Here is a 26,462-nt window from a genome sequence, read left to right as displayed (position 1 = left end):
GGGAGATCTTTTAGGGGTGCTGCAGCACTTCCTTCTGCCCCCGCTGTCATCCTCTTCCACACCAGGGTTCAGCTGCAATGACTTGCCTTTTACTCCTTCTGGAAGCATTAAAGAATGAGGAAAAAGTGGGGGGTGGCCTCCCTCAGATATTACAGAGCCACAGCACAATCCTGTCCCCACGCTGCCCTGCTGCTTGTGGAGATGTGGTGTGCACGGGGGGATCTGGCCACCTCTTGTGGCCTGCCTGTGCTCCTCTGCTGTCTGGTGCAGACCCCTCCATCCTGAGCATGCTGCTGCAGCAACAGCTCATCATGCAGCACACCCGCTGCAGGCACCCCTCAGAGGGAGCCCTAAGTCAGTCACCAGCAATCAGGGACCTGCCTCTGCCCTCCTACTCAGAGGATGCCGAGGTCGTGCTGGTTCACTGTGGGTGCACAGCTAGATGACCTTTAAGGGCAAACAGTTCATACATAGCTAGGGATATACTGCACGTGGTGGAAGAAGAGCTACTGACGAGGCTGGGAAAAGGGGCTTGCCCTCTCCTAGAGAGGCCAGCGTAATGGGTCACCTCCACAGCTGTGAAGGTGGCATTTCAGTCTCTGGGCTTACTCATTCCTTCTGGAAGACTTGGATCCGTAAGTAGCGTGGAGGGTTAATCAGGGACTTTCTCAAGCGTCAGCAAACACAAACAGAAGAGCTGGCTGACACACAGAAACCATATCAGAAGAGCAGGGTATGGTGTTGGTTCCCTCACCTGGGACAACCCTCTCGTCAGCCCTTGCAAGGAAAAGCAGTTAAATATAGCATAGCTTTGTTCCCAAAGAGGTTTCCATTACAAGTCCAGACATATCCTCAGCCACACAAGGTGGCTCAGTTCCTTCATGTCAGGCCAAGATGGGATTTGATGTCACTCTGCTTCAGAGTCTGCCTGGAGAGTAAGGAGCGGGAGCAAAGGCAGGCCAAAAGGCTCCTGTCTTTCTCCACAGGCGACAGAAGAAGGCTAAGACAACACCTTGAGACTGGACACCTGCAAGGCCTTTGGGAGGTGAGGGACAAGCCCCAGGCAAGATACATAAGCCACTGAAGTAATCTATGAGTTCGCATACTACATATGGATTGTGTATGCAGACGTAGGCAAAGCTAGGCTGGAGGGTTCTATGTCCTGCCCCACGACCACCCCCTAGCCAGGGTGGCTCTTGGTGGAGCTAAGCCAGCACGCATGGACACATCCTTCCGTGACCATTCTCAAGTTGTGGGGCTAAACTTCCTGTGGGGAAGAGCCTGGTAGTGGATAGAGGGGACATGGCTGGGCTCTTCCCCACGCAGTGCTACCAAACAGCCCCATCACAACAACGGGGGTACCCTGAACTGCTGCAGGAGACAAAACATGGCAGCTGTAAGGGCTGTGTGTTGGCGGGCAAGGAGCTTGGCACCCAGATCTGGGCAGCCTTGCCTGCGAAACTGCTGGTGAACAGCCTGCACGAGCTGGTGGTAGGTGCCCACCACATCCACGAGCGCAGCCCCGAGCTCCTGCTGCCTCTGTCTGCACAGCTGGCAATGTGTCACCTGGAAGCAGGCCACTGCCAGCTGAACCAGGTGGTCAAACGTCACCCTCAGAGCATCCTGCAGCTCTTTGAGGGGCTGCTCTGTTTTCAGGAGCTCCTCGCAACTGGACAGCAGGTCCCGGGAGGCTAAGCCAAGGGCACCCTTGCTCTCGGTGCCCTGCTCTGCACATTGATCTTGCAGGTGGGTTGCTTGGTTCCTGGAGAGCTTCCCCACAACCTCCTGAAGCTCTGTGGTGTAGGCTAGGAAGCAGGAGAAATCTGCAGGGCTCACCCGTGCTTGGTCCTTCAGCTGGCTGAGGGCTTGGACGTGAGGGTCCCACCATGTCACATCCCTTGTAATGGAGACTGGATAACTGCCCACAGGGGTCCCAGGAAGACTGCGGCTGCTGGATGGTGGAGTGGTGAGGGGCCCCAGGAACGTGCTGCACATGGGGATGGTGGTTTCACATTCCCCCTTGTCATCAGGCCTGGGGAAGCAGCTGATATAGGACAGCTGGCAGCTGCACTTGTCCATCCCAGGCTGTGGTGTTGTCTTCTTCATTGTGGAAAAATCCAAGGACCTGGTCATGATGGGGTCCGAAAGGGTCTGCTCATCCTTCTTGTGGTTAAAGCAGAGGATGGAGTGTTTTGCAGCCCCATGGTCTCCTGCTCTTTCTCCCAACGAGCCCACCTCAGTAGCCTGTTCTCTGGGAAGAGGAGTCTGAACAGGCCACAGCTGCTTGTGGGCCACATTTCCTGTGTCTTCTCTGGGCTCTCCTTCATCCAGTCCCTGGATGCTTACCAACTCTTCCTCAAAGGGTGGTCCAGCAGGAGATGCTTGCACCTCCCTTTGGACAGCATCATCCCCAAGCACCCACTGGTCTTCTGAGAGGCCGAAAGCTCTAGTGGGATATCTGCCCTTTCCTGAGGTGGGCTGGGTGATGTGAGGTCTGTCCTCACTCCAAATGAGAGCCAGGAGAGGCGAGTTACAACCCCTGAAGTGCTGCTGCAATCTGTTAAGAGCTGGGTTGCATCTGGAAAACCCACACAACTTTTATTACGCACTTTCCACAAGGCCTCCTTGTTCACCACCTGTCTGCTTTTTGCCTGTGACACGGCCCTGTCACTGCTCTTTTCAGCACAGCTGTCACAATGAGCTTTTCTTTCTTCACAGGGAGCTGGGACAGGCTCCTCACACGCTGCCTGCCTCCCAGCAGTGGGGAGCAGTTCCTGGTCCTGGGCCACCTCATGGGGAGTGGCCACGCTGGGGCCATAAGCTGATGGCAGCAGTGGGTGCTCGCTAGCAGGGCAGGTCACCTCTTGGCCCAGCAATGGGGGTACGTCACCAGCCTCGTGCGGGGTTGCCATCACCTCACCCACCTCCTCCAGTGCCACCTGGGCCAGCCAGCCGCCGGTGGCCACACAGCCTTCCTCCGTCGGCCACCCAGTATTTGTCTTCATGGAGGAACTTTCCTGAGCAGCTCTGCTTTGTCCCCCGGGAAGGGGCACAGCTTCCTCCAGGGACAGGAAAGGTGAATGCACAGCACGTGCAGGCTGGAAGCCACCATCCGCAGGTATGGCAGTGCCTGCACTCCCCTTCCTGTGCTGGTCGCCCTGCAGGCGAACAGCTGAAATGGAAGAAACCACCGAGTCCGTCACTGATTTTGTTTCCATGGTGTCGGGCTCCATTTCCATCAAGTCAGAGGATGCGTTTGTGCTAGCAGCGTCTCTCTGGAACTGGGTGGCAGCAGGAGGTCCCAGCTCTGCATCTTTCTCGGTGTTCTCTGAGAAGAGTGGAGCGGGGGGCTGAGCAAGGAGCGGTGCGGGGGGTGGCCAAGAGCCGCAGCTCTGCAGAGAGCCTGGCAAAGCCAAGGGGAAAGTGACCTGCGAGGTGTAATCGGTTTTCAGGAAAGATCTCCTCTTCCTCAGGCTCCTGGCGTACGTCACCTCCGTCTCCTTTTTGTGTTTCTCCCTTGCTGTCTGCCTTGTCATCAGGTTTTCCCTCAAGCTGTAACACCTTGGTTTCTTTAGGCTGCAGGAGGAGTTGTCCGTATCCTCCCAGGACGTCATGTTGTAGCCTGCTGGCAAGAAAAAAACCCACACAAGTCAGGAAATAGCCCCAGGCAGCAGAATATCCGTCCATCCATCTATGCAGCGGGCCAAAAAGCTCTTAACGCAGGTCCTGCAATTGCAGACATAAATGTTTGGCAGCAAAGCCTGGCTCCCAGGCACCACAGGAAACCGTCTATTATGTTATGATCAAGCATCTACTTGGAATCAGCTACGTCAAGAACAAACAAAGAGTCTGGGCCTGTGGCTACAAAGAATGAAGCCCCAGATTAGTGATGAAGGGCGCTGGATAGTCTCTGCCCTTGTTTACTGGAGTCACTTGATCTGTCTGCAGGTACAGCTATAATTCTCAAGTTAAATTTGGTGATACTGGCAGCAGCCACAGAGAGCACTGCCTACAGCTGTAGATTTATTAACATTGAATAGAAACATCAGAAATTCCCAGCCTGGATATTTAGATGATAAAAATTTCCAGAGATTACAATTTTGTGCCTGAACGTGGTATTGTTACTGCGCATGAACACGAAAGCCAAAATTGTTCTAACTACACAAAACAAATTCTTAAGAAGTTCAGTTAATGTTGAAAGAGCTGATTCTTTCCAAAACAAGAATCCTCTCCTTTCTGAGAAAATAAAACTACCAGGGAGCTGCTCAGCCACAGGACTCCTTGACCCAGTTACATAACATGCCCCTGACCCAAAAATTATTTTTTGATCTTGAGGGTGCACAAAACAATGATGTTTCGTGGCTTTTAGCTCTCCTCAGCTTGAACAAAGTCAGCAGAGCGAAGGTACTGCCTGGCCATGGGAATATTTGCCATGAAGCTCCCCATCAGTGCAAGGACACACACCTTCCTTGTGTTCTGTTTCTGGGACTCATCACTCTTTTCATCACAGATTATTCAGCCTACATATATGAACAGAACTTACTAATGCAGCATCAGGATCAGGCAGAGCCATAGGTCAGTATTCTGGAATTCCTGCAGAAACCTAGGGACTTCCCAGAATGCCAAACTCATTTGAAAACTGACTTTTTCTGGGATCCGACACTTGGATGTGAGGGCAAATCTCCCTGCAAAGTTGCAGCTCTGACCCCTATATGTACATCCATTTGTGCTGAAGAGTGGCCTACGAAGACTGGGTGTTCCAAGGTCCTTCAAAAATCTTGGGAAAACTATGAAAAGCTGAAAGATGATCCCTCCAGGAAGACTGACACTGGGAACAAGCAACACCCTAGCCCAGGGGGTGGAAGGAACATGGCCTGCAGCGAGTGGATGAGGGTTTACCTGCCAGGGCATCCGGAGGGCTGAGCCTGTCTGCAGCGTCATAGAACTCCTCCTCAGAGCTGGTATCACCAAAGCCCGGAGGTGGCTCCAAAATGAGGTCAGTCTCTTCTGCCGTCTGCTCTGCTCCACATGGTGCCTCTTCCTGGGCAGATCCATCTTTCCAAGGACTTCTTTGAGGGCTGCAACTGATGTTGCTCCTCTCCACGCTGCCTGCAGGGGATATGCTGTAGCACAGACTGTAATAGCCCATGGTGTTTCTCTCAGACAGCTTGGTCTCAAGCACAGACGCACCAATGCCCTCCCCTCTCTGCTCATAGAGTCTGTCTTCACACCCAGGCTCCTCTGCGTGTGGCACCTGCAAGAAACAGAAGTAGTCTCTGGTTTCTGCCCTGCTGGAGCCTCCAGCAGCACAAATGGGGAAGAAGCTCTTGTCTGAGCTGTTCATCTCCTGCACTGTTGGTGTGTAGAAGTGGAAGAACTCCGCCCTGGAGGAAGAGCAAGCTTCCAACTCATCTTCCTCCAGTGCATCCATAGAGTCACTGGAGCCACTTGCTTTAAACCCTCGGCTCTCGGTGTTGGCTGAATCCGAAGCCTCAGATGTGCTGTCTGTTGCGTTGTCACCCCCATCGCATTGGTCACTCCCTCCAGCGTGGGACTTTGTGCTGTCCTTCTCCAGGCTGTGGAGCTCTCCCAGCTTCTCCTCACTGCACACAGGATGGGCGCTGCTGTATGCTGTAGGAGCATCCAAGCAATGCTCTGAGGAGGAATCCAGCTCCCAGGAGTCTTCAGAGTCACTGCAGGTTCGAGATTCGTACCCTGGGATTTAAACACATCTATCAGCCTGTCCTTTCCAGTGGCAAGGAGGAACAGCCAGACAAGGCTTATGAACTTGTCTGCACAGCCAGAGAGCTCTGCCCTCGCGTGCTCATCAGCAAACAAGGTGAAGATGCAATCTGACCTGCAGGGCCATAACCTGTCAGTGGAGGCTTGGTCCCTCCCGCCTGCTTTGCCTGGTTTTACTGCAGAGCAGTGCCAGATGGAGCTGCAGAACAGCAGCCAGCTAACTCGCTGCCTAAAGCCTCAGCCTGCAGCCCCTGTGAGGCTGGACTTACCCTGAGGAGGGACAGAACAGATCCTCTCTCTCCTGGCTGAGGTGTGCCAGCAGAGGGGAGGTTGTTCAGGAGGGCTGGTAAAACAGCACAAGTGCTCAGTGGCAGGTTTGCCATTTCGATGGCAGGCACTCAGCCTTCACTCCTTGGGAAAAGCTGACAATTACTGCTGCTCTTCCCCTGCTCCACACGTCTGGGGCTCATGGAAACCTGGCAATGCCTGCACCAAGGCAGGCTTTAACAATTTGCAGATGCCACCGCACACCCCTGGGCTACTGTTCTAGTGTGATGCTACTCCCAGCAGAGAATAACACTTCTAATGGTGGAGGATCCACCCACTTTCTCCCCATCCTTGGCAAAAAAAAAAAAAAGGCTGTTTTTTTTAAACCTTCTTCAGCTGAGACACGGTGCAGTTGCTGTTTATTCTCTCCCCAGGTAAATATGGAGACACTTGCATCCACGAACAGTCTGTAATAGCCAATGATGAGGCAGACAAGATCTTTTGCACTGTTTGATTCCAGCAGCAGAGTCAGCAGCTTTTTTTTGGGGGGGCGGGGAGGTAGGGGAGAAACAGTAAAAAAATGTTAGAATAGACAAATATTGCTTGTACCACAATCTGCAGGAACATGCTGCACACTGAAAAGACATTCCCTCTCTCCCATACTGCCATCATTGCAGCGCACTCTGTTTTTGCATGAGGCACAGAGAAAGAAGAGACATTTTTTTCTTGCATTTTGTTTCTTTGATATGTCTCACTGATGGAGGACAACAGGAAAAAATCACATCTTTTTCAGTCATTTTGTATTCTTCCTACAAGCTTTCCCTTCTGAGTCTGTTCTAAGCCTTTTGTACTGATGACACCACGTGATTTTGAAAAGAATAGATGCTGTGAATGACTCCCCTCCTTGTTCCCTGGCCCTGACACAGCCACATGCTGGCCATCATGAAAGCACCGCTTACCTTCAGATCCTGCAGGTAGATTTTCACCATGCTCACTTTTTCAGACTCCTCTGTAAGCTCCACCCTGCTGATGTTTGCAAACTCTGCCAGACTTGTGATGATGTTGAGCTTATTATTGATAATTTGGCTCACCCCGTACTTGGCACCCACCAGCAAGGCAACGTATGATTCTCTGTCCTGTAGCTGTAGGGGGAGAGGTTAAATCTGTAGCCATCAGTAAGGTCCTCCTCTGGTACAGACCTGCCTACACTGCTCAGCTCTCTGTGGTCCACAGTTCAGTATGGATCCAAGTGGAGACAGGCAAAAAAAAAAAACCCCAAGAAACCTCTTGTTAAAAGAGCAGTGTGCTTTTTTACAGTAAAGTTTAAGTGTGGCAAATATCCCTTCAAGAGTTTTTGAAACCTCCACAGATCTTTTAAGTACTTTACAACATACAAAATCCAGACAGAGCTCGTCTGAAAAGCAAGAGTCACAACTTTCAATTAGAAAAAATACGCGTAATTATTGTGTAGGCTTTTTTTATAATTCACAATATTTAATAATTATCGTGAATGTTATTCACTCAATGGAACTATGCTGAGTTACCCTAGCAGAGTCCCTCACCAATATTTATCATGATGTCCCAGGACAGGGAAAAGTGGTATGACTGGAGCTGGCTGAAACAGCATCACCAGAGCTAATGTTATGTTTTCTAGGAGCCACAAAGCAAAGACAGGGAAGGAGACTCAGTAAGAGGTTGCTTGTCTCACATCCACAATCATTTTAGAAAAAATATTTAAACATTTCTGCTTTAGATAGAGTTTGCTTTGGTTAAGACATGATCTTATCCACCGGTGAAGAAAAAGGGTTAAAACTGCTTCTTGTGCCCTATCTTTGCAGTTGTTGCCCAAGTACACTGCCATAAGAGATTGCACAAAGCAAGGCAATAAGGCAGTATGCCAAAACCCAACTCCACAAATAAACAGCACTCGTACCATCAGGGTGGCGTTAAAGATCTTCCCGTTGTACATCTTCAGGTCTCCCAGTATTTGCAGGTAACTCAGGCGCACCTGGACTGCTGCGAGCATATGCTTCATTTTGCAAGAGAAGAAATACTGTTTAGAAACATGACAGACGAATAAGGTTTGATGGGTAGCCTGGAGGCTATAAGGTGTTCTTTTCATACAGGACTTAATATTTGACCAACACATCTAGCTTGGTCTCGACAGGCAACAGATCTGTACAGGACCATCCCACATTGCCACATTTGTCATCTGGCAACCCCACAAGCAAGCTGGAACACAACACTCTGTGCAGGGGAGCTAGGGTGAGTGTGCAGCAGGGGAAGTTACAAGAGGAAAAGATAGGAGAAAAGCCCCAAGTGGTCCCATGAAGAGGAGACCCACAGAGGAAAGACATCGCCTCTTTGGCTCTGAGAGATGCTGCCGCCATCCTGGGAGGCACCTTGAGCCCAGCGGACACACACTACCTTCTGCCGAGGGTCCAGTAGCACCTGGTTCCGCTTCATGTGGTAGCTGATGGCTTTCTTGATATCCTTCCCTCTCATGTTTCGAAGCAAAGTTGGTGAGATGAAGTTTTCGATTCCCCAGTCCCTCCTGCCAGAAAGACGGGAAGGGAGCAAAAAGGGTCCCCGCTGTGCTGCCCCTCAGCGACACAGGAATGTGCAGAAGGGCAGATGGCCAGAGGCAGAGAAGGGCAAAGGAACCACGCCAGTCCAGGACGCATCGAGCCTCAGGGTGCTGTAACGTGTCTGGATGGCTCATGCAACACGTCTGCCTCACTCGAATTCACTGCTATGTGCATCTGCCACTGGGTCAGGAGGTGGGGATGGAGCAACACACGCTTTCATGCAGAATGCCTCTTTTTACATGGTTATACAGGAGACAATCCACAAGCCTAGTCAGCATAATGGTCCCAATCTGTCCTTGCCACCCAAAGGACGAAGATTCTGTCTTTCCATTCACTTTACTTTGGTTACAAGATTATTACATTTTAACATCTCCAGTTCCCTAGACCCAAAAATGTGGGCTCTCTGTTCTGCTGAAGAGTTTATTCAGCCCAAGCATTAAATATCCAGGAACTAAGAATACTGCAGTTGTCTGCAGTTGCTTCTCACTCTCCGCTAACTGTATGTGGTTGGGTATGTCTGACTGTACGCAAGGAATCAGTGGTGCTTGTGTGGGCTGGCGGAGGCTTAATGGCGCAGTTGCCCCACAAATGTCTGTTATTTAATAACTGGTCCATCACAAGTTCTTGAAGCAGGGCTGTTCCTTAGGGCAAGCGTGGTCTAACAGCACTGACAGGCAGCACAGCACACCTGCTGCTTGTGAAAGCATTTTTCTGTGTTTTTTTTCCAGATCCCATTACTTCACGGGATCTATCACTTGTACTGCAATTAGATACTTCTGATATAGTTCGGGTGGATGAAGAGATGTAAAGTACTAGATGTGCAAAGCTGATAATTATCCTCTCTCTCAACTACAGCATGCAGATCTTAGTATACTGGCAGGAGCAGCCTCGGTAACCAGAACTATGTGACAGATTTTCATTTTCACGTCCCTGCTCTAGCTACAGATCAAAACCTCCCTCTGCTTAGGGACATGCCCAGATATTGTACTGCCCATATTATTCAAGCAGCTCAGCAGGTGAAAGACAGGGAGGCTCCTGAAGCCACCTTGCCCTAAAATGACTGGCACAACCAAGAGACTGTAGTCTCTTTGGGTCAGAGACAGTCTTCTACCCAGAGCTAAACACTGGGCAAACATAGAGCTGATGCCACTTCTATTTGGCTCCTTCTTTTGCTAGACTTGGTTACAACATAACACAGAAATCTGGGAACTTACTCAATGTATTTCAAGGATACTTTCTGTGGGTGAGCACAAGCATAGATCCTCTCCTGTATGTGCAGAGCAGCCAGACGTAATGCCACACTGCATTTCATTTCCACAGCAAATCTTTCCTGAAGCACATCGCTGCAACTCTGGAACAAACAGAGCTGAGTTAGCATGAGGATGGGAACTCAAGGAGTCAGGATAAAACCTCTGATACGACTACCACCCGTCAAATACAGGGAGCCACCCAGCTCGTTTCAATCTCATTCTGTTGAAAAGCCAAGCGTTTAAGTTGATTCAAAAATTTAAGGGAAGTTGAATACAAATGCTCTGTTCTTAAGTGCTCTGCATTTCACATTCATATAACTGAACTGGAGTTGGCCTGAAGTACGCTTTGGTTTAAAGCAGAAATGAGAATTGGGTGAGAAGAGATCCTGAAGCACAGAAGGCCTTGATTTCACCTGCAGGTAGAGATACTCGAAGGCAACTGGGTCTTCCTGCAGGAGGTCTAAGGGGTCCTTTGGGACAAAGCAAACTCTGAAGAGGCACCGGTAGTCATGAGATTCTCTTTTTTGGACCACCTGCAACAGACAAACAGCATCATGCCACACCTGCTGCTGTAGTTCCTCCCTTCATAAATGCACAGTAAGCCTCTGGCTTGTACGAACTCACAGAAATAATTGAAAGCTACTGGCAAGTGGGATGGCTGCAGATTAGCCGTGTCCTTAGCAAATACAAGGGGACATTGCCAGTGTTTGTAGTTTTATCTTGGATTCTTTTTCTGATTTTTGCTTCTTCCTGTGGTAGCTTGGAAGTCCTTTGACAGCAAAACTTCATTAAGTATCCACTGATCTCATGTACTTGCAGTATAACCAGGACAGAGGCTTCAAGGCCATACGATAATGACAGAGCAAGGGGCAAGCTTCTCTGCTTTTAAGTTCAGTCATAAGATACAGCAGCCCTAAACAGACACTCAGATCATCACCATAATGTCAATACAATGTTAAGACCCCTGGGTTATACATCAGCATATTTTATTCTGGGCAAATCCCATACAGGCTCACCAACTGAAACAAAGCAGAAGTCCTCAGGCATGTGTGCTCGGTAGTTGGACAGCGTTAGCTACTGAACCTCTCTGCATCACAGTGGATCACCAACCAACAAAGTCAACAGCATGGAGATGACACTCCTAAGCAGGCACATTCTCACAAATTAGACTAGCCCAGAATTACTATCAAAGCAACAGAATTACTAACAGAGCCAACCTCACGTTTGCAGGACACAGACTTTTGATGTAGAATGTAAATAAAGCAGCACCTGGCTGGGTTAACTCTCAGACTATCCAGGGAACTGTAAAAACTGGGTGGGCAGCTGTTTTAAGACTGTCTCAAATAGTCCTCTACAGATGGGCCTACCTGACAGGTGGGGCAAAGCATGCTCATCCCCAATTGCTCTACACGGTCCAAGCAGTACCAGCCCATGGGTATTGCTCTGTGGGCTCTCTAAACAGAGCAAGACACTTCTGAAAGTGCCATTTCTCCAGGGCCTCTGGTTAATGCAGTGGTAACACATGCAACAGGCAGAGAGAAGAGGACAGCACCTCTGGAGATGAGGCCGAGCTCATTGCCTCTTGTGACACCTGCAGAGCAGAGCTCTCTGCACAGCACTAGCCACAATTGATCGGTGCTGGTGCCCCCCCGCTCCCAGCATGGCTGCAGGGGCATGCGAGGGGCTCTCCTCACCTTCTCAATGAGCTCCTCCTCATGCAGCAGGTGGATCTTCGCCACGTTGTACTGCTCCTCCAGAGCGAGGGCAAAGTGCGCAATGCTCCGGATGGAGAGCTTCTCCTTCAAGGTGAGGACAATGTCCTGGGAAGGGGAGGCACACAGATGGTCAAGAAGAATGTAGACACAGCTGATGAGCACTGCTAGCTCGCTTCATGAATGTGGATGGTTCTAGCCTGCCACCGGCAGCCGTGTGGGACAGCACTGAAAGGGCAGTGGCCAGACACAGATTCTTTGCAGCCAAGAACATGCTTGGTGCTGCAACACAGAGCGAAATTTTTAGTGCTGTTTCACAGGATACCAGTGCTTCTATGATGTACTGCCTTTCCCTCTTCCCTGACAACTTCTGAACACATTGACCTAGACAAACCACAGAGGTCTCAAGGTTAGAGAAAGCCTGCAAGTTCATCAGAAGTGGAGGTACAGGAGATGGCAACCTCTTTGGGACACCAAGCAGAAGCCTCGCAGTTAGCTGCTGTGCTATCCCAGCTGGATGTCTGAGCAGCAAAAGAATATGCCAGCCAGGCAGTCAGCAGGACGGTGGTCAGAGGCACCCATGTCCACCGACGCCAGCCAGTTGGTAAGGAAGGGAGCCAAAGGAACTGCAGGGGAAGCACAGATAAAGGGAGGACAACACATTTCAGTAGATCAGGAGGACAAGGTAGGGAAACTGCAGCTTGCTGTGGTAGGAGTGCAGTAAGATGTAAACTTCTAGGTGTAATACACATCAAATCCATTTCCTAGAGTTGCATGTCCTGGGCTGCTTCATGCTGGAAGTTTTGGCCTCACAGTTTTAAGTTTGGTTGTGTTGAGCACTTTCAGTCACCCTCGATCCAAATGTCTGCTGTTAACCATTCTAGCTTTCTAGAACTCTACGACTTTTTTTGAAGAAACTACAAAGAACTGGTGAAAAACACTTCTCCCCAGCAAAACACAATAATTTCAGGGCATAATTGTAAAAATCTTACCAAATTTGACTGAAACTTGTGTTTCAGTTGTATGGAGAATTCTGTTGGAATATTGTCATGGAAATAACTAGGTTTATTTTTGGCAAACAGAAAACATTACATAAGGCTTGACTGAGTACAAATTGGAAGAGAATTCCTTTGACTCACTCAAGCCTCTTGAGGTAAGCAGAGATCTTTGACTCATCTCAATTTTAAGCAAGGATCTCTCACATAGCAGAGGAACTTTTGAAAACATCTAACTGAGGAAGCTTTTTACCCATTTGAGTGTTTCTGTGAGGATGCTGGTGAGGGTTGCACTCAACTACAGCAGGGAAAATTTAGTTCCAGGTCAGAGGTGAGCAACTCAAGTCAAACATGAACAGCTAATGCATCTCTTAGAAATTAATCCCTTGCAGGTGGGCATTCAAATCTCTCTTTACAACTCATCTCCCCTTTCCTTACCACCTCCTTTCTTTATTTCATTGTTTTCTTTTTCTCTGCCCTGCAAGGCACAAGACTTGCAGAGACTTACTTGCATGAGAGACCGACAACAGTTTTGTGAAGTTTGGATGAATTCTACAATAAACTCCTGCTTTTTGAGGAAAGTTTTCAGTGCATTGTAAATAAAATCTCCTTGCTTTTCCCCTTAATATCCTTTCAGCCTAATAGCTCCACAACGTCTGTCCATCATGCAGCTTTTCCATAATAACTGCACTGCTGCAGGACATCATACAGCCTTTAAAGAAATTATGGCCTCCAATCACTGTGCACAGGCAAATCTTATTAACTCCCAACATAAACACTGAGCAGCTCTAAAGATCAGGCTAGAAAAACAACGTTTGTACACCTATGTCTCAATATGGCAGTTATGGGAAGTGCCAGATGAATGGCTCTGGAGACCAGCACCTTTTATTTTAAAGAGAATGATGGTAACTGGTCTATAATGCCTCCAAGCACTAGTGATCCTAGGGAGGTGGTACTGCTTTTCCATCTCACGGGGTCAATCCGTTTTCATGTCTCCTCAGGGAAATGTTTTCACCGCTGCAGAAATGAGGCTGGAACATGGAGAGGCACTTTAAGTAACAACTGGCACAATTGCACTTGCTAAGTTCACATGATACCCAAACCCGGACTCCACTGTCCAGGTCCCAAGCCAGGAGACTCCTTCTCCCTCTCAGTGGTGCACATTGTCACTGCTATATTAAACAACCTCCTCTGTATTCTGCCGTGTGGTTTTCAAAGAAAGCAACATTTGTGCAGACAGCTGCTGATTTGCCAGTCTCTCACCAACCTGTCCTCTTGCCCAACTTCCATCAGACTTCACAAAGCTGTAGTGGTCTCATAGACAAGTTCCTGCAAGTTCTGTGAAAATCAGTTGCTGAGAAGAAAACAGAGGTGAACCAAAGCAACACCTCCTCTGCAGGAAGGGCATGGAAAATGCAGCATGCTCAGCATCAGCCAGCAATCCAGTTCCCACTAGCTGGCCAATGCAACCAAGAGGTTACAAGTTCCACTGCATGCACCTTGGCTACTGGATTGAATTCAGGTGGTGCGAACAAAGACAGACAACTAAGCATCGTTACCTTCACAGTAGTGCTCGTCTCAAACCTGAAAGCCTTTGTCTGTCCATTTTCCAAGTATACCTTGAGAACGTTGGGCATACAAAGAAGTGAATTCCCCTGCAGAACAAAAGCAACAGCACTAATCCTTGGACGTTAAGCCTCTGGGCACCAGGCTGCTCTGCCTGACACAGCACATCCTGGTATAAATGAAAATCTTTCTCTGCTTTTGCAATCCTCTTCTGTGGCACCAAGCTTTATTCCCTGATTATGCTGCTGGCACGGAACAAGGGAAAGAGAGCATAACAAATGCCTTTACCATAAAACTCCAGCCAGTGCAATAGCTGCACGTGGCCCAGATACGCCCACTGTTCAGTTCCCACATGGCACAAGAAGATCTGGCAGTTACTGAAAGCTGAGAGTCATCCTCCCTGCTCATCACCAGAAAAGCAGCAACGTCTGCCAGAAAAGACATCTTCCCATTAGCAGGCAGCAGGCAGCATTCACTGCCACACTGGCACTTTCCCACTGGCAGCTGCCATGACTTCAACTCAAGGGCTACCCAAACCCTCCATGCTATCATGAATAGACCTTGCACACCACAGGAAGGCTGTAGGATTCAGCTAAACATGCAGTGGTACTTTTATTGAGCACTTCTCTAAGATTTGTGACTCTGGGGCTTCCCAAACAGAAGATGATGTCACCAGAGTTTGCTGAGATAGGTCTCAAATGGATTAGACAAGGCAATGACTCCCATAGCAAAGGCACCTCCACTGGGTGCTCTGAGAAGGGTCTGGGAACTCAGCCTCTGTCCTCCTGGGGCTGTCTAGAGCTGCAGCTTTCAGCCTTCCACCTTAGTCCTTTAGTAGAGCTCATTTGAATCTTCCTTCTTGTTTTCAGCCTTATTATTCTTCTTGTTCCGTGCTGAGAAGGTTTATTCCTCCACTCTTGGACTTCCTATCCAGCATATCTTTCTTATGTTCTTGGACCAGCATGTTCCTTCAATCTTAAAGAGTTTAAGTAGTTATCATGACAGTCTCAAAGTTGAGAATGACATTTCTAAGATGATCTCTCCTATGCTTCATTTGCTGTGCAATGCCTTATAAATCTCACAACCTTGGTCCCTCTTGATAGAGAGCCCATATACCCTGGAAGTACTACGAGAACAAGCACAACATAAAACACTTCTGAATCTTGTTCCTTGTTCCTACTCTCCCTGTTTTGTGGGGTTCAAGATACCCACAGTCATCGCTGAGAAAAAAGAGTGAATATTGCCACTATGCCTGAGCCCAAACTCTAACTCATTCGTGCTAAGTAGCACGAGCACATCACATTGTTGACAGGCTTTGGGTCCTCCATCAGTTTCAGCAAAGTGATGCTGGTTTACACCAACTGCACATTTTTCCTGGTAGCTCCACAGCCACAGGTTATCACACGAATGCGGCCCTGTACAGCCAGCACACAGCAGAACTTGAAATCTATATGGAAATTCATACACAAATTAAGTATCACCACTCTCCTGGTCAGACCCCATTAGCTGGCCAGAACACACAGATGGGATTTCTCTCCTTTTGTGCAGGTTCTAACAGACTACCATGAATTAATTCTGAACGCTTCTGCTATGGCTTAAGCTGCTGTACCCCTCCTGTTCTGCCTGGTGCAAGGTTGATTGACTCCATGTTACAGCTGGGCACACAGCTTATAAAAATACACTGACTGATGCTGTCCTGAGGGACCTCTCTCTTGTATATCATTCAGTTATATGGAAATAGATAATAAGTTCGCAACAGAAAATGGAGGCTGGATAGCATTGAGGCTTATTAACAATTTATGTTCCCAAACTGGAGTTTCAGGTTTCAGCTGCAGAAGGCAGCCTCTGAGTTCCTTCCAGTTGCCACAAAGATCATTTAGCAATGCTCCATTAAGATGACAAGAGTAGTATATTTACCGAAAAAGGAGGCTTTGCAGTTTTGCAGGGCTGTAATAGCCACTTTGGCTGTCTTAATACATCAGCCCGCTGAAAGGACAGCAGCTCTGAAACACTCAAGCAGAGTAGCTGCTCTCTGTGGTGAATAGTGATTTTCCAGAAAGAAGCCATAAATGTGCAACAAATATATTTACTCTTCCCTTGTGCTAATGTTTTACTGTTCAAAACAAGGTCCATATCCAACTGGTGAAAAGGGAAGCTAACACCAGTGGGACCCCAACACCCGAATGAATTTCTCTTACCTTTATCTTTTCATTAAATGAATGGCAAACTCTATTGATTGTGTCCCTCCTCTGCACTTGCAAAGGTATGATTAACTTAGTTAAGCAGAATATTGATAGAGGCTTAGTAGGAACCGCAGAGTACAGCATTCCCTCTGGAAGTGCCTTCTTCAGGCCTCTCAAGACCTACCTTGCAATCAGTAAGTGAATGGCACAGATCTGAAACCTCCATGCACTGCAACACCAGTGCCCAACCTCTGGCTGAAACAGCTCCATGGAAGCTCCCAAGCAGATACTACTGTGAACCTCCAGCTACAAGAAAAAGCAGAGGCTGCTGGCATTTCCAGGTCTGGCTGTATCCCACGACCAGCCTAGCCCAAGACCTCTCAGTCATCTCTGCCTGGGACCACTTCCAGACAACATCCTCTTCCACATTCCCTGCCTTGTGAGCTCTGTGGCCTGTGTGTCGCGTCTCCCAACCATGTGAGGGTTCCAGTATCTGGCTACTATGTCAGGAAGGGTAGCCCAGCTGCTACAATGCACAGGCAGGATCTCAGAGCTGACATTAAGATCTGAGGGATGTGAAAACAGCCCTTGGTAGAGCAAAGATGAGCCTTGCAGCAGCTCCAGCACATCTGGCAACAACTTGGCAGGCAGGAAAGGATCCCAGAGTCTAGAGACACTGACTGGCAAACACGTCAGCAGTCACACCTGACCTGGAGAGCAGGCCAGAGCAGGAGTCCCAACACGCCTGGAGTCAGGCATGGGTGCCAAAGCATTTGCACTGTGCCTGTCTAAAAGGCTGGTGGCATCCATGGCATCTCTGGCTGCACCAGTGCACGGAGGGGAAGAGGAAACACCTGCCACAGGGAAGGCTCTGCCTATGCTGGGTCAGGAGAGCTCCCTACCACCAGAGATGGGAAACAAGAGACAGCCTAGAAGAGGAGGACCTAGTGGCTGGTTCATCATCACTCCAAAGCGCAAAGAAGCAAGATTTGGTCAGACCTGAACAACTGAACAGCACTGATGAGTAGGGGACAGGAGTGGGGGATTTTGACCACCAAAATTTTTCATTCCAAAGGGAAAAAGGAAAACTCAACAGAGTCAAAGACTCCCAACTGACCCCAGTCCATCCCAACCACGCTGAGATTAGTAAATTACATAGAAAGAAAAAGGAAACACTTAAGAGCTGTTCTCACTTCCAGGAAGCTACAAGTGTTCTCACTGCTTGTCCTTTTCTACTACAGGCAGACCCAAACCTAGCCAGCTCATTTGTTATCAGTGCTAGAAACCCTGTGATAAATTTGCGGCATTCCTCCCATGAGTCCTGATCTTGTTTCACGTTAAGTACAGATTGGCTCAGCTTACAGACAGTCTATTATGGAGACAGCTGTGGGAACCCTCTGCAAGGATGTGAAACACAACAAGCTGTCACCCTATCAGCTAGAGAACACACATCAAATTTAACAGCAAAGCAAAGTCACCAATAGCAAACTCTCTGAACGCTGCTGAAGGCCAGGAAGAGACACCCTAGCTACTGTGGCAGCAAATAAACCTGGCATGGACAGCAGCATTCACCTCTCATCTTTAGGGTTAGGATTTGTCATGCCCAAACTTCAGTCTAGATTTACTATGGAGAGATTAGCAATGTCTGTGGGAGCGACTCATTTCTTGCCAGCAGGCAGTGCCCACGGTGCCCGGCCGCAGCCATGCCCCACTGACCTGTGTGTGTCCGTTCACCAGCACCTCCTCTGCGAACCGTACTTTCACAGGGTTTGTTTTTAGCCTTGCCCTCTTCTCTGCAGTAAGAAACGACGACTTAGGCCCGCCCTGAAAAAGTAACAGCACTCAGTTGGCATCTCGGCCTGCTGCAGTTACGTACGAGAGGCAGAGGCCCGCAGTATGGGCAGGGGTGCGACTGCAGTCCGTGCTGAAGCTGCTCACACCACACTGCCTCACACTTACAGGAACAGGTGCCTCCAGGCTTGCTACAGGACTTTTTGACCTATCTGGGCAGTTGCTGAACCCAAACCCATGCAACACGTGGTGTACACACGCCTAATTTCACTGCAAGTTAACCACTTACTGCTTACTGTCTTTAGGTATCTCCTCAGCTCCTGCAATGAAGCCAGGATCCTGCAGAACAACTGTTAATCTACCAACAGCTGGCTTGCAGTGGGGCTACACAGTGACCATAAACCAACACATGCAGAGTGCCTTGCAGTGACAGACAAAACCCCATGTCAGCATATCAGAAGAACACAGCCACGTATGCAGCACTTTCCAGCTCAGCTGGGGTTTCTAGAGGAGACTCTCATATTGCAAATGTTTAACAAAACTGCCCAAAGCTAAAAAGCCAACTTGACCTCATCGCATATATAACCATGCTTTCACTGTGACGGGGGCCTACCAAGCTCACAAGACACCACATGAGCCTAGGAACCACTCAGTTCTTGTGCCCAAATATCCTGCTCTTGTAAAGCATGATATGCCCTAAGGACAGAGGGACCATCCCTCAGTATCCTTCCAGACAGCTTCGAGGTACAGCAATTCCTACACTCTTGCCAGAGGCGCAGGTGCCTCCCAGCCTGCCACAGCCCCATCATGCCCCCAGGCCATCTGGCAAGGACAGAGGAAGGGAGGCAGGCAGGAGTCTCTGTGCCCTTCCAGAGACTGCCGGGCTGTATGGAGCATCGTGCCCCGCAGCTGCCCTGAGGAGGGCCAAGGCCTCCCACGTCCCTTCTCGTGTGGTCAGAGCAGCCCCGGCAGAGGGTCTGGTATCCATTGATGGGAGGCGTTACCTCTCAGCTCTAAGCACAGCTGCCTTCGGAGTGGGCCAAGAGCCAACCCCAAAATCAAGATCAGCCTTGGCTGTATTTGGAGGTGTCCTTAAAGTGACCTGCAAAGGAAAAAACAAAAATGGGTTCATGCCCCATTTGCTTCTCAACAATGCATGAAGGCCTGTGAAGGGTGTTCCAAACCCCATAAAGGGTTTTCCAAATCCTTTTCTCTCTGAAAAGCCATTGCATTTTCCCCCTTTTGGCAGGTATTCAGGTCTTGCATAACATAACTCTCATTTTTTTCCTTAATCTCCAGAGCCAGATCAAGCACTGGCAAGACTGACAGGCAATGTATTAGGCAAGGGAGATCAGATTAACAAAAGAGGGAAGCCACTGTTCAGTGGGTTTGCTTAAAGTTTCTCTGGTTCTTTTGGCTTTGTGCACATCTGTTTAATGCCAACACCTGGGAAACTTTGGGCAGGAAAAATATATTTAAGAGATTTTTCTCTTTAATGTACCTTTACTGAATGGCCAAGAAATCTCATGACCTTAAGCCTGAGAGCTCCAGTAACTCTTCTGAAGGAATCATCATTCTTGTTTCTAAGAATAAATCAAAATTTAAAAAAACCTCCTAACAAATGAAAAACACTCCCAAAATGCTTTCCAGGGCAGGGCAGGGGAGAAATCCCCCTCAGGCCACTTTCATACATCACAAGAAGCCGAAAAGCACACAAACCCAATTTTGTCCTTGCTTTGCAGCTCAGCTTTTACACACATTGAAATCCGTATGGATAAAAACATCACGTTGGCAGTACATGCCTTCTGGGGAATTTCATGTTACAGGAATGGGCAATCAGCACCAAAGTTTCATACTAAAACTTTGCTTCTGTTCCCAATGATCCACACCCACGTCCCAGCCCTTAACCAGATAGAGCCTGGAGAAAAAAGAGATAAATTTTTCCAGCACTCAGAAAGGAAAAACCTCAAGAGCTTCCAAGGATCACCTAGTGCGGATGCTGGGCCTGCAGCTTTGGCACCTGCCTTTCGTGGCTGGGGGGTCCCCATGGCCCAGACAGCCCCAGCATGTGGGGAGCGTTCCAGGCTGGTCTGGGTGGACTGGCCCCAGCTTGCTGAGGAGGCCTGCCTGCATCCCAGCTGTTGTGGCCTCTGGCCCTCACAGCTGGGCCCTCACAGCTCCTGATGGAGCCTCCAGCTGCAGGGAGCACAGGCTCAAACCGCCCAGCGAGCCTCTCCATGCGACAGGCTCCGCAAGCTGCCCTGGCCCTGCGCCCAGGGGAGCTGCGAGGAGTTACCACCGATTCATAGAATCACAGACTGGTTTGGGTTGGAAGGGACCTTAAAGCTCATCCAGTTCCAACCCCCTGCCACAGGCAGGGACACCTTCCACCAGACCAGGTTGCTCCAAGCCCCATCCAACCTGCCCTTGAACACTGCCAGGGAGGGGGCAGCCACAGCTTCTCTGGGCAACCTGGGCCAGGGTCTCACCACCCTCATAGTGGTGAGATTCTCCACAGATTCTCCCCAAAACCCCCTCAAAGGGCACGTGTGAAAGCAGAGGACCCTTGCAGCTCCCTCACAGCTTCGGTCGGGCCCTTGCATCCTGCATGCCAGCCCGGCTGTGGGCCACACCGCTGGCCACGGCCACCCGGGGCAGTGCTGCTGGGAGTGCTGAGAGGGCTGAAGAAAGGCCATTTACCGACGTGCAGCGCAGGACAGTTAGAAGGAGCTCATCACCGGCCTCCCTGTAACAGAGACATGCAGTCAGCCAGGGTCAGCAGCTGCCCGCGCCTTCCTCCCCAGTGTCACGGCAGACAGCGCCCGCCAGGCCTTTGGCCCCTCAGCCAGGCAGGGTGAAGCCCACCAAGCAGTGTCATGGTGCAGGAAAGCAGGGGAACCCCTCTCTCCTGGGCTGCTGTGCCCTTCGGCCGCAGGGCAGACTCGTCCCTGTGGGGCACCCCGGGAGGTGGCAAGGTCCTCCTCCATGGGGGAGGCCGGTCCCACACAGCTGTGCACCTTTGCAGCCCCTGGTGAGACCTGGTACCCACACCTCTCAGAATCGCAGAATCAATCAGGTTGGAAGAGCCCTCTGGGATCATCGAGTCCAACCATTGCCCTGACACCACCATGTCAACTAGACCATGCCACCCTCTGCCACCTCGTCCCCACGGGCCACGCGGGACCACACCTGATGATGTCGGCCGCTCGTTCGACAGACACGTTGTCCACAGCAGTAGAGTTGATCAGGAGGAGCTGGTCACCCGGCTGCAGCTTCCCTTCGGCAGTGCTCCCTGCAGGTGACCGACACACGGTTAGTCATGACAGTGCCACGCTGGCAGACCTGCTCCCAGCGGGGACACTCACTGCAAGCTTCTCTTCCCACCTGGCACCTACTTGCCTCAGCAACTGCCTCTGGATGGCAAAAGAAAAAGGGGCCAAAGGATGCTGAGCCCTGATGCCAGCTGGTGTACCACTGCCTGTGTCCATGCCACCTCACCCAGGCTGTCTTCTGGCCCCACAAGCTGCCCCTGCACCACAGAAAATCACTCTTGCACATGTCTTTTCCCTTGTCACAGCCCACCACACAGTCCTCCAACACCGCCTGCCCAAGGTGCAGCAGGAGGGCTCTCAGGAAATGACATGAAGACTGGGAGAGTAGCAGCACTGCCTTGCCCTTCGCCCACCCACAAGCCCTGGGCCTGTGGAGGACCCTGGCCTGACCCTGCTGGCTACATCCCAGCGGCTGACCACGTATGGCACACAGGCCAGGGCTCAGCGCTCCCGGCACGCTGCCATCCAGACCAAGGTGCTGCAGCAGTCCCCAGGACATGTGGGCTGGATGCCCAGCGTGGTGATTCCCCTCTGTAACTCAGGAGAACGTGGAGGAGGTCTCCTTAACCATGCCGTCTGCTGGGAGGACCCACAACAAGGGAAAAAGATGGTCTCTGAGCTTTGCTTTCCAACAGAGAAGCAGGTGGATGTCTGGTCTGAGAAGGAGGAGCATGTAGCCCCCTGCTCCACCACAGCCAGCCTGCTGGCCAAGGCACGCTGTTGAATTTCTCTGCCAGATAGGTTTGCCCATGCACCCACCTAGCACCCACCACCTGTCCCTCAGGGAGAACCCAGCATCAGCCAGCATACATGAAAGGCAAAACACAATCATTTGGAATTAAAAGCAGGGCATTTAGCTGTGGGCTGCCACAGCAAGGGACAGGACTTAAAAGGACAGGTTTCTTTGTGCCTCATTTTTAATGAAGTGTTGATTCTTTCTCATTAGGAAAAAAGAAAAGTGTATGCAAAAACCTCCTTCACCACTTCTTAGACCCTAAGATTCTCAGCTAATTTAGCCACATTTCACATGGGAAGGGGCGTAAAGAGAAAATTTCACTTAAAAGCACTGTGAAAGGACAGAAACCATACTGTAGTGCCTTCATGCTAAACATTCTGCAAGCACGAGCGCTTGGACAGGCTGTTCCCCCAGGCAGGTGGGGGATGCCACAGCCCATGTGCCCAGGCAGAGGTAGAGCCCAGGCCAGCCACCCTCCCCACAACACCCACCTGCCCAGCTCGGGCATAGTCCTTCTCTGGCTGTCACACTCACACCGACAGGTAAAAAGCAGGCATTTTTGTGTACCCATTAAAAAAATAAAAGGTAAATAAAAAACAGATGCACAGTTTTTGATTCAAAACCCACAAGCTACCTTAAAAGCAGAGTTATATCCCTCTCTTTCATAACTGGAAGAGTTAATCTGCCTGACTTTATCAGCCGGGCTGCCTGTAACTAGCGGTGATCCTCTCCATGTTACAGCTCAGAGAGCATTTTCCACAACAGATCATCAGGGCCACTGCAGAATAAGAACTCTAAGATTAGATGAATTTCTTCCTTTGCACTTCAGATAAAACACCAGAAGGAACTTTGCTCTGAAGCAGCTCTTTGCATCCCTGAAGGTCAGCTGCGTCCAAGTGCAGGCGAAGGACTAGCAGTGAAGCTGCCATTGGCTTAGATTTCTTCCATGCCATCAGAATCAGCTAGATATTCAAGCACGCTGCACATCACAGGCATGCAGGCTTTTGCCCTCAGTATTCAAGAATCACATGCCAACCTGAGGTACCTGAGAAACTCATAAGTACCTGGCAAGAGTTTATCACTAAGGCCAGCTGGGATAGTTCAAGCTTCTCACGCCTGTGATTGCAGGGAGAAGGAAATGGTGCTTACCTGCAGTGACAGATGCAATTGTAAGAGGAAGGTCTGGACAAATCTCAAAGCCATAGTGATGGAGGACCAAATCTTTGTATACTGTGACAGTGACTTTGACACGGCTGGCAGGCTGGCCGCTGCCATCACTGGTGCTGTCTGTCACAGACACTCTGCCCCTGTGAGACAAGAAGCCGGTGATCAATTAAGATATACTCAGAAGATACTTTATCGAAGGGGCACAGATCCATACACGTGCACATACCCCCACTTTCAGTGGGCTGCATCAGTACACAGAGAGGCCAGCACTTCTCTGGGTACCCACAGGCAGCTCTGCATTGTGCAGGCCAGCAGTGATCCCCCAGGCTCCACAGAACGCTGAAGACATCAGACCAGTGGCACCAGCTGGTTGTAACCACAACTTCTTTAGCCACCCCAGCAGTTTATTAAAACTGTTTTAACTTTCCAATCCTAAGTCTCTCTACCTCTTCTCTTTCCCTTCCCCTTCTGGGGCAGGGGGAGGAAGGTTAATAGGTTAAGGTCTGCCACAGGTTTAATAGCCGGCCCAGCCTTAAACCGTGACAGCATATTTCCCAAGAACAACTGAAACAATGAGTAAGATCTGCAACCTGTGACTGTCCCTGTTTGTTGGAACAAGCTTGTGCTGTCTCTGCTCAAAGGTAATCAACAGATACTCCTTTCACAAAAAACACGTTACCTGGATGCACCATCCCGAGAGCGATGAAGCCATTTTGCTACCATTTGCTCTATTCTACATGCTTTGCGTGTCTGGTTTAAGTTAGTCTCCAAATCTTCCATTTACCTGAAAGTGACAGAAAGCACAGGAAAACAGCACAATAAAAGACTGAGGAAATTTTCTAGATGCTGTTCAGAGTCACCAACACCAACTCACAACTCTTTTGTAATAAAGAGATCCATTGGCACCTCGGGAAGACCACAGAGCACGTTAACATCTGTAATGCTTACGATGATTCCTCCTGCCCATCCTGTCTCCCCTGCTTCATGCTTTTGGTTAGTGTGTGTTGGTGATTATAGTACGTCAGCTTCTCATGGCTGAGAATGACCCAGTAACCTCTCTGTTCCTTTTTCATGGTTTCTGTATCCAGTGATCTGTTTTCTCAACAAGAGAAAGCTGCCGTACCTAGTTATAGGAAAGCTCTTCTCTATTTTAATCTGGGATCTCTGAATGGTAAGTTTGGTAACACCCATCTGTACACTGATCCAAACTAGACACACTTCTTCCTTTGACCGTCATTTCAGAGACAAGTCCACAGCCTTCAGCCTCAGCGGTCCAAACACTTCAGGGCACGACAGTGAAGTTTACAGCCAACTCCTGGCTGCCTTGGGGAGGCAGAGAGCTGGTGTATTTCCTCCCTGTGACAGATTTCCTCTCAGGTTAATACAGCCCCAGAAATTCTACAGAGAGCAGCAATGAAGCAAGAAACTGAGTGGCCAGTGCAAACTGCTGCACGCTACTGTTTGCACTAGCAGAAGCAGTCTCTAAAACAAGGTCATAAGCTCAAATTTGTCTCTGATAAAACTAGCCCAGAGTACTGATGTTCACTAGTCCTGGAGCTCTGCGGACATATGTGGTTCCAGAAATCAGTAAAGTGAGTGGCTCATCCTGGATCTTCTATTTAAAATCTCCAGTTCAACAATATGAAACTGGTAACTCACCCAACCCGCTCCTGGTGCTGTTGATAGGATAGTACTGAACTGAAGAACTGTGGCATTAGAAGGGTTTGGCTCAGATCTGGTTAATTAATCATGACTTCAATTGCATCTAAAAACATTCCTTCTTTTGAAGATGCAAAGGCTAGGTCAGCTTCCAGACCCCAAACTGAACCTGCCAATCCATGATTCCTCTATCAAACCAGATAATCTGCCACTTTAACATGGTGCCTTCCAAGATACAGAAAGCCTGGAGCCACATACCATTTTTGTTACTCATTCAAACACTGGAAAGAACTGTGAGCTGCAAGTGAACCAAACACAAAATGAAACAGAAAATATGTCTGCATCTACAAGAAGTCATGAAGAATATAAATTTTCAATTGTATTTCAGCAAGGAAACAGAATTATTATAGCCACCTTTCACACTGTGTCTTCTGGTCAGCTTGCAAGACTCATACGTCCTGAGCTCCTCTTGTGTCTGCTGCTCAGACAGTAAGTTCTGCGCATCGGGAACATTGTTATGCTGGGACAGTGCACAGGACAGCAGGCTGCTGGTCCATAGCAGGAGCTCTGCTGTAGCAGAAATATTAGTAAGTTAACTTCAGAATAACAACATACAAAAGAGATGGTTGGAAGCCAATGGAAATGAGGCACAAAACATTCTGTCTCAACATGAACTGGACCTGTTCCCCTCAGCACCCTCCCAACTCACAACACTCCCCCTAACTCATCTTTTCTAACAAGGATGGGAGGACAGGACCAACATTTGTTGATGCCTCTTTCCCTCCCAGGAAGCCATTCTGTCCCATTTCACTACCCACCTGTGTAGCAATGGATAGAAAAGAGGGACATAACATTCAGCCCCTCGGGAGTTCTTTCACTGAGTGTTCTCTTGGCTGCTCTTTCTTACGCAACACGATTCAAAACTGCTCCTTCAGTCACACTGCTCCTATATCTGCCTCTGAGCAGCATCTCTGAACAAAAACCGAGTACCCTTGCAAGCAAGCAGTGTTTTCTGAAGGACTGGAGCAGCTCTCTTATGAGGAGAGGCTGAGAGAGCTGGGTCTGTTCAGCCTGGAGAAGAGCAGACTGAGAGGGGATCTTATCAACGCTTACAAACACCTTAGGGGTGGGTGTCAAGAGGAGGGGACCAGACTCTTCTCAGTGGTGCCCAGCGACAGGACAAGGGGCAACGGGCACAAGCTGAAACATGGGAAGTTCCATCTGAATATGAGGAGGAACTTCTTTACTGTGAGGCTGGCAGAGCCCTGGCACAGGCTGCCCAGGGAGGGGGGGAGTCTCCTTCTCTGGAGATATTCAAAACCCGCCTGGACGCGACCCTGTGCAACGTGCTCTGGGTGAACCTGCTTTGGCAGGGGATTGGGCTAGATGATCTCCAGAAGTGCCTTCCGACCCTTAACCATTCTGTGATTCTGTGAAACTAGAGCTTGTACGACGGGAAATCTGCTCCCTTTCC

The 26,462-nt window shown here is 49.5% G+C and overlaps 1 protein-coding gene across 1 annotated transcript; it reads right to left on the bottom strand.

Annotated features, from left to right (window-relative positions):
- Positions 1 to 1,344: 1,344 nt before the first annotated feature.
- FRMPD1 (FERM and PDZ domain containing 1) lies at positions 1,345 to 24,109 on the bottom strand. Its single transcript, XM_068420276.1, is given in 16 exon segments — positions 1,345 to 2,408; positions 2,411 to 3,625; positions 4,900 to 5,715; positions 6,397 to 6,544; positions 6,969 to 7,151; positions 7,943 to 8,038; positions 8,437 to 8,563; positions 9,812 to 9,948; positions 10,261 to 10,380; positions 11,542 to 11,667; positions 14,114 to 14,209; positions 18,020 to 18,127; positions 20,795 to 20,840; positions 21,284 to 21,386; positions 23,312 to 23,469; positions 24,009 to 24,109. Coding segments are annotated over 16 exon segments (4,644 nt in total).
- Positions 24,110 to 26,462: the final 2,353 nt, after the last annotated feature.

This window comes from Nyctibius grandis, chromosome 30, assembly GCF_013368605.1.
Source record: "Nyctibius grandis isolate bNycGra1 chromosome 30, bNycGra1.pri, whole genome shotgun sequence".
NCBI lineage: Eukaryota > Metazoa > Chordata > Aves > Nyctibiiformes > Nyctibiidae > Nyctibius > Nyctibius grandis.
This window is presented reverse-complemented; position numbering and strand designations above follow the sequence as displayed.